Raw genomic sequence first — 17,065 nt, 5'->3', positions numbered from 1 at the left:
TCAAAATTGTTTGACGGCTATTTTTGATTACATTTACAAGAACATGTACGTCTGGAAAAATAAAAACCTTCACTAAAAGAGTTATTTGAAGTAGACGAACGATATAAAAAAAATTAGGAGCTGAACGTCAGGGAACTTTGTGCCATTTGTACTGCCGTAACATGGTGAAACGGGTGTACGGTGAATTATTATCAACCAATGTTGCCTAACGTTCTTGACACATAATAAATTCGTACTTTTAATCTTTAGTGCTTGGACTCATTCATGGTTCTTGGTCGAATGTAATCCTTTGCTGTTTTTAGTTATCAAAAAAGTTGAAAGAAAATTTAATTTGTTTTTGGAGCTGCCCCTTCGTATTTTCTTCTGCTTGTTGGGTTACGTGATTTCGGAGGAAAGGTTTCAAAATTTCATTCTAGTCATAACTGTATGTGAAAAAGTAGTGGAAAGTAAGCGTTTACTTTTAGTAAAGTTTACGGATAATTTCCTCGATCGACCCATATCAGAAAAGTATGTACATTGCTCTAGGCCGATTGTCGATTGTGGCTCTCCATTTGAATATGTTAGGCGCCAGATGCGAGGTGTGTAACTTGTGAGCATAACCAACTTAATGATGTACGGGGATTTCCCATAAATTCTGGCTTCTAATCAACGGACCCTATACTTATCTATAAGTTCTCAATATGGGTTCGCTAAGAGAACTATCTATTTAATTTGTTTTCCTAACTGATCTGATATTCTTGAGCATGGTGTACAACATCAATCAAATAAAGAAATGAATAAATGATATGATGGTTTTTCCCATATTTTAACCGGCACAACACCGGAGAGGGTATAAAGGGTAACTTCGTCGTGTTTTCCTTTCACTTCGTATTCATCAGACTCATATAAGCATTTATTCAAATTAGGAAATATTTATTTATTAATTTATTTATGTATTTATTTAAGTGGCGTTTTAATTTCACGCCATACTCAAGAATATTTCACTTTTATAACAGCGGCTCTTATTACTAGTACTACTAGCTATTATTAATGGCGGAGAAACCCGGGCACAGCCAGATGGAACCTATGACCATTCGCTGGCTGCTGGAAGATATTCCAGGTACGACATGGACATGGACTAACAGAGATCACATTGCTGAAAATCTCCTGGGTCATTGTGTTGCCCTAACATGCTAACCACAATTATATCCAGAAAATGACCCGCCTGGAACAATACCGCTGAGGGAATTATGGATTCTTACTGGAAACATGATCTTATACTGGAAACATGGTATGTATATGCCACTGAGCTGACGTGTTATCGAGACTTCAGAGAGACTACCCAAATTGTCCGAACTCTTTTGTTTATAAAACTTTGCACGAATGAGAACTGCAGATCTTTTGCACTAACACACGGTGCTGTAAACCAGTCGGTAAAGACTGACCTCTTTTAATGTGGCGCATTTACCTGAGTGTGAGGAGCTGGGCATCAGATCAACGTCTTCATAGGCCCCCGTATGGCCAACAGAAGCTGTGGTCTCACTGGAAGAAATTACAAAATGGAATGTATTCGTGATTTTAACCAGGTACTGGCCCAGTTAAACAAGTATCTTGCTTTGATCTGCCTAAAGATGTAAAATGCTACCCTTAAATGTAAAAGAAATGTTTAAGAATAGTGTTCATAAATCAACGACCGGTATCTTAATCTTTTAAAACAAATTGGTTTTGCAAACACACTTAGATTAACAAAATTTTTATTATCGCTCTTATATGTGTTCTTTCCACCACTTCAGTATTTGAAATGACCTCTCTTTAGTGTCCAACCGACCGTAAAATTGATCTTAAATGTTGATTGTTTTCGACCTAAATACACCATCAACACTAAAAGCAAAATGTCATTGTCTGCTGTTAAATTAGGGATATGGATTTGGAACGTGTGCCTCGGCCTGCCTGGATGTTTGTGCGCATTACTTACTGTTCGTTTGCCGGTGACTCAGTACCTGGAAAAAGAGCGGAGATAAGATGTTTTCAGTCTATACTTCATTTTTGATTAAATACATAAAGACGTCATTTATAAGTGTTTATGTCTGTAGTACTGTCAGAGATAGCGGAAACGCATGTTCTACACAACATGTACCTTCCGTGAACAGCTGGTGCAAGTAAGTATAAGTAAGAGAAGTAAACGCTCGTACGAAAAAAGATTTTTCTTTGTGTGACAAAAGTGAACGAAATCAGATGTTTTTTTCTCCCTGTCACCAAACAGATATGCCATTCAGTCATACTGCATGGCATTAAAACTTTACACTTAATCACTGGACACACGAGGTGCCGGTTCGAAGCCGACTTTGTGCACAGATTTCCTCGCTCTCACTGCTGGTGTGGTCGTGTGCGCACACAAACACATGGGAAAGTTTGTCACTATATTACCAAATGTTTTTGGTTAAGGCTGTCCACTCCGGTTTCCTGAACTCATAAACCTGAACGCCATTGTATAAGTGGAAATCCTGATAATAACATTAAACAATCAAAGAAAAAAGTACATAAATAAATAGTTATTACATCCCAAAGCACTGATTGTTCCAAAGAATGGTCACATCTCACCTGCAACGTTTTCATAATGTCTGGCTGATTGCACATCACTTGATACAGCATCCGGTCTCATCTTCCTGAGAGAAGAAAAAACCTCTTTACCGACTACATGTATACTAAAATATCAGTCTATACAACTCTAGTATGTTGTTATCATACACCTGTTTATTTAAATGTATGAGTAACTGAAACGTCTTATGACATGTTGACACTAAAACTGTGAGCTCAGTTAAACCTGAATGGATAAAGCGTTTATATGTCACACAAGGGATTCATATGATCAAACTTACTCTGTTTCTCCTGAGGAACTGTTTTCTGAAAGAATATACAGAGAAGAGTCAAAGTTCCATTTATTGATAGCCTTGTCTGTGAACAATATGCATGCTTACTGAAATGATTTCCATCTTTATTTGGAATTATTGTTTCTTGGAAACACAAATGTTACATCACTTAAGAATACATCATCGAACACATGCCATTTGAATTGATGTTTTCTAAATTTTATCAAGAAGATTAACACTGGCTTTCATAACATCAATGCTCATGCGGCAACCCCACTGTTGTTCCTACCATAAGTTTTAAGTTATACATAAACGGAATTATTTTGAAAAAAAAATCATTAGGAATAGAATTAGGTGGAAGTCAGAATATTCACGTGGTAAGAAGAATATGGCCAAAAATAGAAGAAAAAAAAACGGTTTTAAACAAATCGTACTGTTCACTGCAGGATAAGAAAAATAATCCAAAGATTCGGCAGATCAACTGCCATGAGTCAATACTGCACAAACAGCAATAAAGCAACATTTGCAAGAATATAGCTAGCAAAGGTGTAATACTACAGCAAACAATGCAATTTTTTTTAAAGGCATTTTTTGCTTCTCTTTGTACTACCGTTTGTCCATCTATGGCTTATATGCCCTTAGCTATTTAAATTAATACGGTTTTTTTTCAGCGTACGTCATTACCTTGCTTTCGCCTACGTAAGATGACCACAACTAGAAGCACAACTCCCATTAAAACGATAGCTCCAGAGATGCCGCCCGCCAGGGGGCCGGTTAAGGCTCCGGGGTCACCGGGGGAACCAGGAGGTACAACAAAAACTGCAAAACACGAGTTTATATATATATATATATATATATATATATATATATATATATATATATATATATATATATATATATATATATATATATATATATAATTCTTTTGCTTGGAGGAACTCTACAATCTACATCTATATAGACTTATAGATAGTGATGGAAAGCGAGCGTAGACAGAAGCTTATCCGCTATAACAAGTATACATGTAATACTCTGCTGGTAGAACCCCCCAAAAGAACTTCATATGAGGTTGTGATCGCTTGAATGAGGTCGAATTTCGACAAATGTGAGAATTGTCGAATCTTTCTGTCCTTCGCATTCCATGTATTCCCGTTAGTAATGAGCTATTCTTTATTCTCCTATTTATATTTCTAGCACTAATGCTCCTCTCTTGTTATACCATAATATTTGTTTTTCAAAACATACTTCTACTTTTAGAACCGGTGTGTAGAATGTTTAACAATAAAATGTTCACCATTTTCACATATACATGTACACCTACTTTTAATCGTTCACCTTCTCTATGTCATCTTTGTTTTTCCCTGACTCGGTACCGATTGAACCATGTCTATATGAAGTGTGTAAATTTGTGTTTCTGTTGTATTGTTTGCATGCCACATGACCTTCACATTTACCTGTAACTGTACAATTCGTCTCTACCGTGTCACTTTTATTCCAACTGTTCACACCGTACACCCTGAAGCTGTATTCTCCCCTCTCTTCGAGACCCTTCACCACCTCGCTCACAGCCATATTCTCTCCCGGGTCTGTTATGTTATCAGGTTTTTCAACCCAATGGCCACCCTTCTTTTTGTACTGGAGTTTAAACGTCTGAGTAGAACCGCCATTGAAAGAGGAAATCCACGTCACATTGGCCATACGGTTTTCACAAAATGTGGTTGTTAACATAGGTGGACAAGGACGATCTGGAACATTAAACAACGAATGAAGATATAAATCAAGTTTCCAACTTTTGCTTTGTGCATCAATTCCTTGCCGCAAGTTAATACTTGAAGCTGAAGTTGCCTTATATGATTTTTAAACTGCAATTAATAATTGTTGTACAAACTCTTTTCGAAAATTCAAAAAAAGTTTCAAACATTTTGTTTATGACGCTTTTGAATTTTCATTTGCTATAATTAAAAAGATCGTCGACGTAGACAAGTTCAGCATCGGTGCCAGGGACGTTAAGAGGTTTTTATCAGATTTAGCAACACATTCACAATGAAACAATGTGGGGACATGTGTATTTATGTGTTTGATTGGTGTTTGGCGCCATATTCAAGCATATTTCACTTATACGACGGTGACCAGCATTATTGTGGGAAGACGCCAAGCAGGGCTTGGGGAAACCCACAGGTGAAAAGACCTTTTCACGTACAGCCGGAGAGGAAGCCAGCGTGAGCTAGACAGCGACCACATAGGTTGCGGTGATTAGCAATTTATTTGTATACCATGTATATTAATTTGTTTGACTGGTGTTTATTGCCGTATTCAGGACTGTTTCCCGTACACGAAGGAGGTCTGTGGAGTGTGTGCACGTGGGTGAAAGAAGTGACCAGTCATATAAGCTGAGTAACCTTCAAATTTTACCTTCTCCAGTAAGAAAAATACATTACCTGTTAAGTTAAAAGACATGATGGTCTCAGAAGATCCCACCTCATTTTCAGCAACAAATTTGTATTGCCCAAAATCATCACGTTTAACGTCAGAGATTTCTAGTTCCGCCACGTGACCTGAAAGCTGGACTTCGGCCTTGTTAAATAGAAACTTGTGGATAGCATCCGTCACGCGACTTCGGTATTTACTCTCGGATGAGTTAGAGACGGTTAGTTTTTCAGCTGTACCATTGATAAGTTTGTACCACGTGAGGTTCACATAAGCTGGATAAGACACAAACTTAAACATCAGTTTAATATTTTCACCGAGGGCTGCTGCTTGTCGGTTGATTTCTTTGGGGAACTGTGGTCGAGCTGGGAAAGAGAATGGAGAAGTAAATCCTATACATCTGCGTTAACCACGTCGGCATATTTGTAGCTTTGATGACCGTATCTTAATTATCATTATTATATATATTATCATTATCTTAATTATTATTATTAAGAAATTATCGCCAGTTTATTATGCTCGGTTTATTTATTAATTTATTTTTCTGAAAGATCAAAAGATAAAAACCAGAATTAGGCTCAATATTATGTATAGAATACGTTAATCAACGTCAACTCAAATGCATCAAGGGCATTTCCCTTTTAACATAAAACCACAAGAGAACCAAGACATGTTCTCCAGTTGTCTATAGCTAACATAATATCTATACAATTAAATAAATAAGATGGACCAAGATAGTAAAGCAAATGTTAAGTTCAACATTGGAAATTAACAGCCACCCCTTAATGTTTATATATCAACAGTTTCTTCACTACTCTGTCACTGATGTTTATATCGGCACACTTTCTAATTCACCATACATGAAAGACATAGCAGTAAATAAATCAAACATCATTCTGTCGTGTCATGATCACTGCAGTACAGGACGATGTGAACTTGTGTAGATAACATCTACATATATGCGGAGATTCCGTCTTGTATTCGCTTGGAATGGTGTAATATTTCATCTGCAATTTTATTTCATTCTGTCCAAGAAGGCGACGTAAGAACGCATTGGTTGCGTGATTTGTAAACCCCTTTATTGCTTGGCCGCAGAAAGTGAGTCGGCCAGAGTTTAAACGCCAACGAATAATAGCTCGTGCTGTTCCGTCTAATATGTGAAACAGAATGTGTGTGAATATTTTTTTTTCGGGGTGGGGATGGCGGTGGGGATGAGTTAAATAATAAATATTAATAATTAATAATAAATAATATAATAAATGCCTGCCTGGTAAAATAATACTTTTTGATACTTTCTACAACATTGACCTTTTATTTTCGGTTGTTCTCTGTTACTTATTTTTTTAATATCCCAAAAATGTGTTTTTTCAAAAAAGAAATTTTAACTTATTAAAACGTACACGAAAACCATGCTTCATTCTGAATGGAAGCCATTTTAAACACACCTTTTGTATACTATATGTAAGACAGGTCGGAATCTCCATGCATACTGCCTATTCCAAACACAATTCCTTATAAAGCTTCCTCAGGAAAAATGAATATTGAAATGGTACGAAATTTTAAAATCAGTGAGGGAGTGTGTTCTTAGGGTGTAACGTCGTACATAACAAGTTTTCTGTCATATGAGGACGAAGGAGTCCTCAGAGTGCATGTAGTATGCCTCTTTGTTGTACGAGGGATTCTCACAGCTCTTTTATATCTAGTACTGCTTCACTGTGACGACTTACCGAAGGCAAGAAAGCAATTATACTGATTCGGCTCAACCGGTGGTTGCACGCCAAGCGAGTAAGCTACAACTTCCTTTTTTTAAAGTCTTTGGTGTGACCCGATCCAAAATTGACCCTGGGCTCTCGAAGGGGATGCTTTAACAACTGAGCTATCGGGGCGGTTAATTTGAAAATGAAAACAAAAGTTACTGAGGTTTGATGTACGTGTATTTGCCTAGTACCCCCAAGGCAAACACGTCGTTAGGAATTAGAATGTTGAATTCTAATCAGTTCCAACAAACACGCTGAAATTACAATTCATTACAGGGAGTCGGTGTAGAATATTTCTGAAAACTGATTTGTTTTACAATTAATTCTGCAGATGGAAAACCTCCCCCTCTTCAAGATATTTATGTATCACACCGGCAAATGGGTTGGAAGCGGTTCATGGGTGAGTGGACAAGGTGCTGGTCTATCAATCGCTATGATACACAACATGGGGGTTCAAGCGCACCTTGCTTACAACATCAGGCAGTGAAGCTCAGGTGACCATATGCCCAGTTCAGTGCTTAAAGATCATTTGTCTTCTGCCATTACGGTGTGTATCTGTGTCCATCATACGACAGAATTAGTTTGTCTACTTATCAAAGCTGAGTTAGCTGTAGATAGAAGTCTAAGGGTCTTTTGATGTGATACTCCCGCAATTTTGTTCACACTGAACATTGTATGACAAACAACAGAGGGTGGTTTACTGCGATGGCGGTTTTTTCATCCACCTATAAATCAAACACACACAGCACAGGCGTTTCTAGGCGCCTTTTGATGTGATATTTACACAAATTTATATTCATTTGCATCTCGTTTATACTGGACATTTTATGACAAACATGAACGACGCCCAGGTCATTGAGATCACGGTGATGAGGCAGTGATGTTAGGGAACACCAAACCCAGTTTCAACATTTGTTTCTAATAATACTTAATACTTATACATTTGTTTTATCTAAAGTATCGACAACATTATTGTAACATACATTTTTATTGCTAACTCGAGTGATAAGGCTTAGCCTAAAGAAGTTTAGGTGCGTCGCACCGGCCCAAAGCTCAAGTTTGCCTTTTGGTGACAGTGATATAAAGCGAGTGTTGAGATCGGCACATGCGCTGTAAGGAGTGTGCACAGTTAACACAAGACAACATTAACCGCGCATGTGCGACGCACGTAGGTTTGTTTAGAATGAACGTCATCACTGGTGATTTATTCTTAACATTTTGTTTAATGTTGATTAGAGTGTTGATGATGTGGAAAGAGATCCGCAACTCTTTTTTTTCTCACTAAATGTTCCATAGACACAATATTTAGGTTATTTTTGTCTGTAATCTGCATTTTAAAAATAATATGTTATTTAGTTCCATTAAGAAAACATTTAACTTTGTCGGTTTGCCTATCTTGTCGGCCGCGGAACCCTTGCCGGATGACTTCGTGCCATGAAAATCTGCCGGTGTTATGAACCGAAAACACCTACAAATCATTGACTAATCCATGCATTACCCACTCTTTTACAGAAGCCATAGTATGACTTAGTCTACACCTTAGTTTGTGACAGCCAAGTTTGGCTGTTATCACAGGTGAACACAATAAATTACCCTTACAATGCTAGAGAAACCCGTGATAAAATTCAGAGTAACAATTAGTGATAACAGCCAGTGATATCCTCAACACCTTACCTCGAACCTTAATTTCCAGTTGTCCCCCCTGAACGCCTCCAAATCCGTTACTGGCTCCACACCGGTATACACCCTGATCTCTGAAGGTTACATTGCTTAGGGACAGAGATTTCTCATGGCTGTTGTTTGTCAAGGGTACGAGACAGCCTCGAATGGTACGATTCCAGGCAGAGTAGGAGTAGTTTTGAGGAACACCTTCAGCACGACACCCCAACTTTAAAGGGTTTCCTTCTGTGATATTTTTTCCTGACATCAGAACCACAGAAACTTTCGGGGCATCTTGGAAAATATAAGGGCAAAATCGTTTCAAATGTCCTTAGGAAGAGATGCCCGGTTTGAGTTGACAATCACAACATGAGTACAGCACTACTCGGCTTTTTGTATTTGATCTAAAGTGTCGTGTAAGGCTAAGACAGTTGCTTTACGTTCTGGGATATATGTTGGTCCTTGAAAAGGTCTTTGAAGGATTATTTAGAAGGTCGGACGATATCATGTGGAAAACTCAAAAATTTCAATATGATTTTTTATGATATTTACTTGTGTCTGAAAATACCCTTTCTTGTTGCAAAGTGTTCGGTCAAGTACAGTATTTGTTTGTTAGTAATTAAGGGAGTTTACTCAAGATGGTTTCCCTAATTCGACTGATTTCAGATTAGTGTGTATAAAAACCTCAGTGTCCGAAACTCACCCATATTTCTCATGTACTCGGAGCAAAACCCTGACCCAAACGCGCGATCTAACCATTGAGAGCTTTAGTTGATACTATGACATATTTAATCACATCTGAGTCTTTTATTATTCAAAGTCATATGTAATACAAGTGGCTGTATTTGTTTTATCAGACACCACGTACCACGTATATGTACCACGCTGTGTGACTTTCTCTTTGAGATTTATTAATTCACGTTTGACAGTTCACGTTAACAAATTCAAGCATCCTTAAAAGATGTTTATCCTTAATCATGGTTTTGTTATCTACGTGGGCATTTTTATATACACTAAAATACCCTGAATGTGGAAGTCTTAGTCGCTCTAACTGTCAACTAAACACAAGCAATGATGAAAAGTGAGCGCCAATTGATACGTGACATCAAAGATCCACAAGACGTACTCTGTCAAATATACCATTTAGTGATGTAACACAAAACTAACTTTGAAAAACTGGAAAAGTCGAATTTATGATAATCATAATGATTAACTATGTCTCAGAGAACACTTACAGTACACAGTGACATTGACTGTCCTCTCCACTCCTGTCCCCACCTCATTACTGGCTGTCACGGTGTAGACTCCGGAGTCAGTCCTGCTGATCTTGTTGAACCTGGCCACAGACGTATATCTGTGATTTGTCACGCTCAGGTCACTCGGCTGACCTCTGCGACTCCAGCTTATCGTGGGCTCAGGCTTAGCCCAGGTAGTACATGACAGCTCAGCTGTAACATTTTCCACGAAAATGTACGATGTATTACAGCTGGTAAACATGGGTCCGTCTGGAAAAATAAGCAGTTATCAATTAGTGCACTACTGAGAAAAAGACATGTGAGAAAACAAGCATGAAGTTATCTACAGTGTGTTTCTATTTCGTAAGTTAACCCAAACTATGTTATCATTTTGTTTCACTTGGTCAAAATCGCATTAAAATCCGATGAACGCCCTGAAAATGTTAACGTCGAAGTGTGTTGTCTGTTATGCAGCTACATTGATGATATAGTCATATAATTCTTGCATGAAAAATGCATAACTGAGACAAAAAGGAAAGTTGTTCATAGGTAACTTCGTCCATTACATTGTGATTCAGGGATATACGAGTATAATTGAGTCCATACGCCTAGATATGGTATACAGCTATTTCGTGATACGTATTGTTGATCTAAATTTTGTTTTTACTGGAAGAGATACATCGCTTGTAAGACAAAATGTTGTTGTTTTTTTCGCGACGGAAAGCAAATCAACAGTATGGATTAATATTGTTTACAAGTCTTAAAACTCGTATTTGAGCCCATATGGAAAACACTACAGAAGACTACGTAGTTCGATTTATTTATTTGATTGGTGTTTTACGCCGTACTCAAGAATATTTCACTTTTACGACGGCGGCCAGCATTATGGTGGGAGGAAACCGGGCAGAGCCCGGGGGAAACAAATGACCATCCGCAGGTTGCTGACAAACCTTCCCACTTACGGCTGGAGAGGAAGCCAGCATGAGCTGGACTTGAACTCACAGCGACCGCATTGGTGAGAGGCTTCTGGGTCATTACGCTGCGCTAGCGCGCTAACCGACTGAGCCACTGAGGCCCCTACTGAGTTCGAAGAAGTAAGTGAAATAACCCATGTATGTCCATTTCAATCAAGACTTAGAAACTGATGAACAACAAAACTGACACAAAGCTGAACATGTCTCGGGAGTAAACTTCTTGATACATAGAGATAAATGAAAATGCATGCTTTTTTCGAATGTTTAGTAAAAGTGAAGTAAAAACACACGATGTACGTCGTAATGTCAGTTTACATTTCCACACTTGACACCAGATATTCTCAGTCTTAAAGAAATGCAGACAGGGACCTTCCTCATGCTGAACGTGAAGTGAATGTTGCAGGTTTAATTCAGCCTTTTTCAGTCAAAATTAAGATAATGATCTGATACCATGAAGGCGCTCTTCTGGCTGCAACCCGAGCTTTTAAACTTTGAAATTCAATATTAAACTTTAAATAATCGTTTCATTATTGTCAGTTTTACTCTCACGGCAGCGTCTTTACGGCAATCTGGCCACGGACCATCGAGGGGTCTTGTGTCATCATTAGAGTCTGGACCATAGACATGAAAGAGTGCGAGAAGTTATTCCTACACGTGGTCTTCAATATTTTTTCCTATTTTTCCTTAAGGAGAAAAAACACTTGAAAATAATGTTTGTATAGTGGGTATTTGGGAGCACATTTTGGTATTGATAAGTCTTTGTTTAATAATGTCATAAAGGAGGATGTAACACAGGTTTAATAAATATTTTTGCACTAGAATTTGTTCTTTTCAGCTAACAAATGTATTAAACCTCCATTTGGATCATATTTATATTTTTAATATTCTCATAAATATTATCATAATTTAGGTTAAATGCATATGTTTCGATATAAACAACAAATTTACTCTGAAATAAAGTTATTAGACAAGCATTACATCCTTGTTTAGAACATTATTATGCAACAACGATAAATACCAAAAGTTGGTCACAAATACCCACCATTCAAAAAAATTATTTTCAAATACCCTTTTCTCATGAAAAAAAAAATCCCCCAAAAATATTAAAGATCATAGTTGCAAATACGTTTTGACGCTCTTTGCATCATTTTAGGTTTTCTTCTCCTTTAACAAAAAGTATTTTATTTAATTTTCACTTTTATGTGTTGACAGTCCCTCCCCCATTTAATTAATGCACATAAGTCTACGTATTTGTATTTTGCCATACATCTGTTGGAAATGGTCTTTTCATGTTGTAAAAGAGTATTTTTATACCTTAAAGTAATTATGTGATGTAAATTTCCACACATACAGCGGTAGCGGAACAAGAGAAGTCTGATACAAGTCTGCATCTGTATCGGTATTCAATCGGCCACTCCGAACGAATGAGCCAGTTAAGGCCTGGGTAAAAGGACACACTTGGGTTATGTCTTCACGTGTACATGTATTCCTAAGGAATTGTAAAATCGACATGCTTTCGTAATACTTATCCCATGAGCACGACCATTTTTTTTTAACCACTAATCCAAAATAAAATAGCAACAGTATTCTTATTCAAAACATTTCACGGCTATGAACAGTATTAGTATATAACTGTCGAGGACAGCTGTTCCAGAGTTCGGCTCTGTACGGTTTATATAAATTATATTGGTAATAGTAATGATAGGTACAGAAAAAGGACAACAAGCAAAACAAAAATGAAAAAAATAATCTTCCATATTTGAACTCGAGACTGCCAGGTAACACATACAATATGGCCAGTGCTACAAGCTTAAATAGAGATTATGTGGGTTTGATTTTTGGTTCATAGCTGGGAATAAAATACAGCAAGAACACACTGTTGCACGCTTGAACCCGTTCCCACCGCAAATTATTGTGACAAGTTTTTGCAGTCTTACCAGGATTAAGGCTACATGTCCTATGCACACTCATAACAAGAACAACTATTCCGCTGGTGAACATTTGCTGATTTTTCTTGTTTCATATTTTTGGTGTATGTGATTTATTTTGGTAAATATACCTATGTTAAAGTCATATGGATCGACTAATTTGATAAAAATCAAAGTGTTTAAACCATAGAGTGTTGGACGCAATGATGTGGTAAATTAGAACAAAAATAATATGACGTCTTCTGTGCTGAGTCTGTCTCTAGGTCAAGAATATAAAATATCAGAATATTGTCTTTATGTGATAAGAAGTATTTTAAATATGTCGTCTTAGAGTGAAAACTGCTAGATATTTGGCCTGGGCTCGTCCCTCGTCGTTTTACCTTCCGTCATTGCCGATTCAGTGTACTTTGCAGTGGGGGGATGTTTAGTGTAGCCTCACTTGATGGCATACGGCTTGGACTATGCTGTAATATGTCGGCTGAAACATCAGAAATTAAAAAAAACATACATAGACATTATGACCAATCAACAAATTATAAAGATGTTCATATTAAAGCTGCATTCATAATGAAGAAAGACTTACACCTGACATCCAATGTTAAGTTGGAAGATACACGTTTACTGCTTCTAATACCAGATCTCCGAGCTCCACATCTGATGACGTCACCATCCTGATATCGATCAACTCTCACTTTGTACCTTTGTGTTGTCAGGTAACCGTGATTGTGCCCTGGCGGTGAGCTGACTTCTGATATCTCTGCTGCTGCTATAGCACTGTTGTTGTTTTTCCAGGAGAGGACGGCAGCAGGATTTGATTCACTGGCGTTACATGTAAATGTCACGTTGGTGTTTTCTGTGACTGTGACTGTGTTTCCCGATTGTCCGGAATCTGCTCGGAGCTGTATACTGTCAGGCCCGACTACAAACATAAACAAACATGACATACATTACGGTCAAAAGAAACACAAATACCCCACCACATGGTGCCTATATGCATCATTTTCCCTTGAGAGGTTTTGAATATAATAGTCATCTTGATATAATTATTTGGAATTTGGGCATTATACGATATAAATGTAATACCATCATTGTAACGGTTTGTATGTACGCGCCAAATGTCTTTATATGTAATAAAATATTGTGAAACACAAATACAGCATATATACTTTATTGTGGACCTCCCTGCCTGTACTCCAGCGTGAACTTTTCAATCAGCCGAACAAAAAAGTCTTAATCCCTATACAGTCAGTATACAGTGGAGAATTTCTAACACACCTAATTCATTGCCTGGTAAAAAGAAAGAGAAATCAGAACGGTATCCGAGCTTATAACACATTTATACACCATTTTTGGTAAAGCAGAAAGACTAAATACCAATTCTGCAGACTGAAGGAAAACGACGAAAAACATAACATGATATCCAACGTTTAATCAGTTAGGAGAGATCGAGTATCAAATTTGGAAGGTCTCACTTCCAAAATGTTTATCTTTTTAGAAATCGTGCTAACAAGATAACACATTTCCTGAATAAAAAGAAATGATCAGGTTTAAAACCTATAAAATTAAAAAAAAAAATAATAATAGAAAAAACCTACTTCTTTTGAGGTCATAATTTAACTAGGTTGTTTGCACATTGAGAAAAAAATTGTGTGCTAGAAAAGACATGTGCCAGCATGGGAAGCCTTATCGTGTCAAAGGCAATACAAATGCACACGCTCTAGATATGAGTTGTATGTCAAAGGGGAATCAGTTATAAAGGAGATGTGTAAAATCTACGACGATTTACTCTTCTTGCACTGTTGTATGACACCGTAATAATAAATTAATAATTTTATGTGGACAAAATCTCTGTTATTTTATCTTCGACTACATGTGCATACTTGTATGTTATGTTAGTACCTACGATGAAAGTACAAGATGTTCTATGGTGGTGGAAAATTATTTCACGATATTTTTAACACTCTGTCACCAGTGCCTATACGCACATAAACTTATATTTTATGTACCTAGACTATATCCTACATGTAGGCACCGTCGTATAAATAAAAATATTCTTGAGTGCAGCGTAAAACAACAGTCTAACAAATAAATAAATAAATATAATCACTCAAGCTTTGTGTTTATCATCTATACTTGTCAAAGAGAATTGACAATTATAGTCAATCATATGGAGTCATTGTGCCAAACAAATAATCATTAAATTAAAAATACCTGTTGGGATATGAGGATACATAGATACATATATACATACATACATACATGTACATAGGGCCTACACACGCGCATACATACATACACGAATACACGCACACATACATGTACATAGGGCCTACACACGCGCATACATAGATACACGAATACACGCACACATACATGTACATAGGGCCTACACACGCGCATACATAGATACACGAATACACGCACACATACATGTACATAGGGCCTATACATACATACATACATACATACATACATACATACATACATACATACAGACATACATAAATACATAAATTCTACATACATACGTTTACTGTATTTGTTGAACTTTACATATTGCCATAGATTTAAAGGAGCATAAAACTGCTCGATACACAAATAACTAAATGGTAAACATACTTAAACCTACACGACACATTAAATGTTATGCTTTTCTGTCCTGTCCATCTTGATAACGTCCCGTTTTGACTCCCCTTACATACACACGTCTTCTGGTTTTGGGACGGATCGACGGTTATACTGCTATTGATCTGCTGGCTTCCATCGTTACCAGGGAATGTGTTTGTCTGACCACACCCCGAGGACCAGACGAGTGTTGCTCGGGGATTTCCCTTTCCCACCTGACAGGTCAAGGACAGTTTTTGCCCAGACTCCACGGCTGTGTTGTTAACATAACCTGACACTCTGACGCCATTCTGTGGAGGATCTATGTAAACATATAAACTGCTGTATATTTTACACACATAAAAACATGTTACGTACATACAAACTCATCCGAGAGATGAAGGATATTAATAAGATTACTATCTGCTAAGTTACAGAAAACAAGTTTATATATAGAGTAAGTTGGTTTGGCTTATCACCGTTAGAGGTTGAGTGAAACCTCTAAACTGCTTAACACACATGTAATACATGCAAATTATTATGTACAAAATGCATAGTTGATATCAACAAAAGTGACGCCTGCTCGTTCTAGAAACACACTATAATTGTAGATGACTGGTACATTTAAATTTGAAAATTCAACTATCATTGTTTAACCAAGGTCCGCAATAAACAGATAGAGAACAGAATTTGTCTTCAGTTTATGACACATGTAGCCGCATTAACACATAGTACGACACATTTGTTCCTAGAACTAACAAAATATGCATAATATGATTGTTGTTATTTATGTGAACACTCACACTGTACATTGAGTGAGGAGGCTTGTGATTGCACGGGAGGATCCGTCACGCGGTTGTTGGCTGTACAGTACAGTTCAGCTCCGTTCTCCTCGGCCGTAACAGTAAATGTAAATGTCCGGTTTGTGGTCTGCACCGAGCTGGAGTTCCAGATACAGTCACCTGGGTCTATTTCGGAGACATTACTGGATCTCCGTATGTATGATCTTATACAGGCCTGAGGTTTACTGGCCGAGGTCACACATGTAAAGTTGAAGGGTTGACCGGCTAAAACGGGATGTGGAGGGTTCGTCAGGGTCACCCGAGTTACCATTACTGAGAAGATAAAATATTACACATTTTATTTGGAAAATTGTTTGATGACAATCACAAAGATATATAAAGGCGAATTGTCTAGATCAAGAAGTTTGATCTAATTCAAGGTCTGGCAGCTTATTTGCCTTGCACGCGACCTCAGTTCGCTGTAAGAGCCAAAAAAGTTGTCTGTCGTAAGCATCTGTCACTCTTCAACACGTCTATTAGGCATCTGTCACATTTCTACATGTCCATAGTAAGCATCAGTCATATTTTCCCATGTCTATATATAAGCAACATGTCCCTTTTCTACACGTTTACAATAAACTTCTGGTCACATTTCCCATTGCCGGCAGTGCATGTACATTAGAACACCATACTAACAATAGGGGGCCTATAATTGTAGTTTCCGACACGGATAGCACAGTTGGTAGAGCGTCCGCTTCGGGACCGGTAGATCCAGGATCAATCCTTGATCGAGTCACACCTAAGACTCTAAAAGAGGAAGTTGTAACTCCCTCGCTTGGCGTTCAGCATG

The 17,065-nt window shown here is 37.6% G+C and overlaps 1 protein-coding gene and 1 long non-coding RNA gene across 2 annotated transcripts; both read right to left on the bottom strand.

Moving 5' to 3' along the window:
* Positions 1-2,578: 2,578 nt before the first annotated feature.
* On the bottom strand, positions 2,579-3,670 carry LOC135481412 (uncharacterized). The gene is made up of 3 exons (XR_010446008.1): positions 3,534-3,670; positions 2,859-2,883; positions 2,579-2,645 (listed from the first exon to the last, which is right to left on the bottom strand). It is a non-coding gene; the product is annotated as an uncharacterized LOC135481412 (long non-coding RNA).
* Positions 3,671-13,374: 9,704 nt separating this feature from the next.
* LOC135481410 (nephrin-like) lies at positions 13,375-16,546 on the bottom strand. Its single transcript, XM_064761236.1, has 3 exons — positions 16,237-16,546; positions 15,528-15,755; positions 13,375-13,748 (listed from the first exon to the last, which is right to left on the bottom strand). Exons 1-3 carry the CDS (start codon positions 16,544-16,546, stop codon positions 13,375-13,377), a joined length of 912 nt encoding a protein of 303 aa, XP_064617306.1.
* Positions 16,547-17,065: the final 519 nt, after the last annotated feature.

This window comes from Liolophura sinensis, unplaced genomic scaffold (assembly GCF_032854445.1).
Source record: "Liolophura sinensis isolate JHLJ2023 unplaced genomic scaffold, CUHK_Ljap_v2 scaffold_62, whole genome shotgun sequence".
Taxonomy (NCBI): Eukaryota; Metazoa; Mollusca; class Polyplacophora; order Chitonida; family Chitonidae; genus Liolophura; species Liolophura sinensis.
Note: the sequence above shows the minus strand (reverse complement) of the source record. Positions and strands in the feature narration are given on the sequence as shown.

Bases quoted from the DNA above. Each gene is read 5' to 3' on its own strand.
- LOC135481410 (XM_064761236.1), bottom strand. From the start codon at position 16,546: ATGGTAACTCGGGTGACCCTGACGAACCCTCCACATCCCGTTTTAGCC. The intron at 15,756-16,236 runs GTGAGTGTTCAC...ATGTTTACATAG, and splicing joins CTCCTCACTCAATGTACAGT to ATCCTCCACAGAATGGCGTC. The intron at 13,749-15,527 runs GTAAGGGGAGTC...TTATGTTTGTAG, and splicing joins AAACCAGAAGACGTGTGTAT to TCGGGCCTGACAGTATACAG.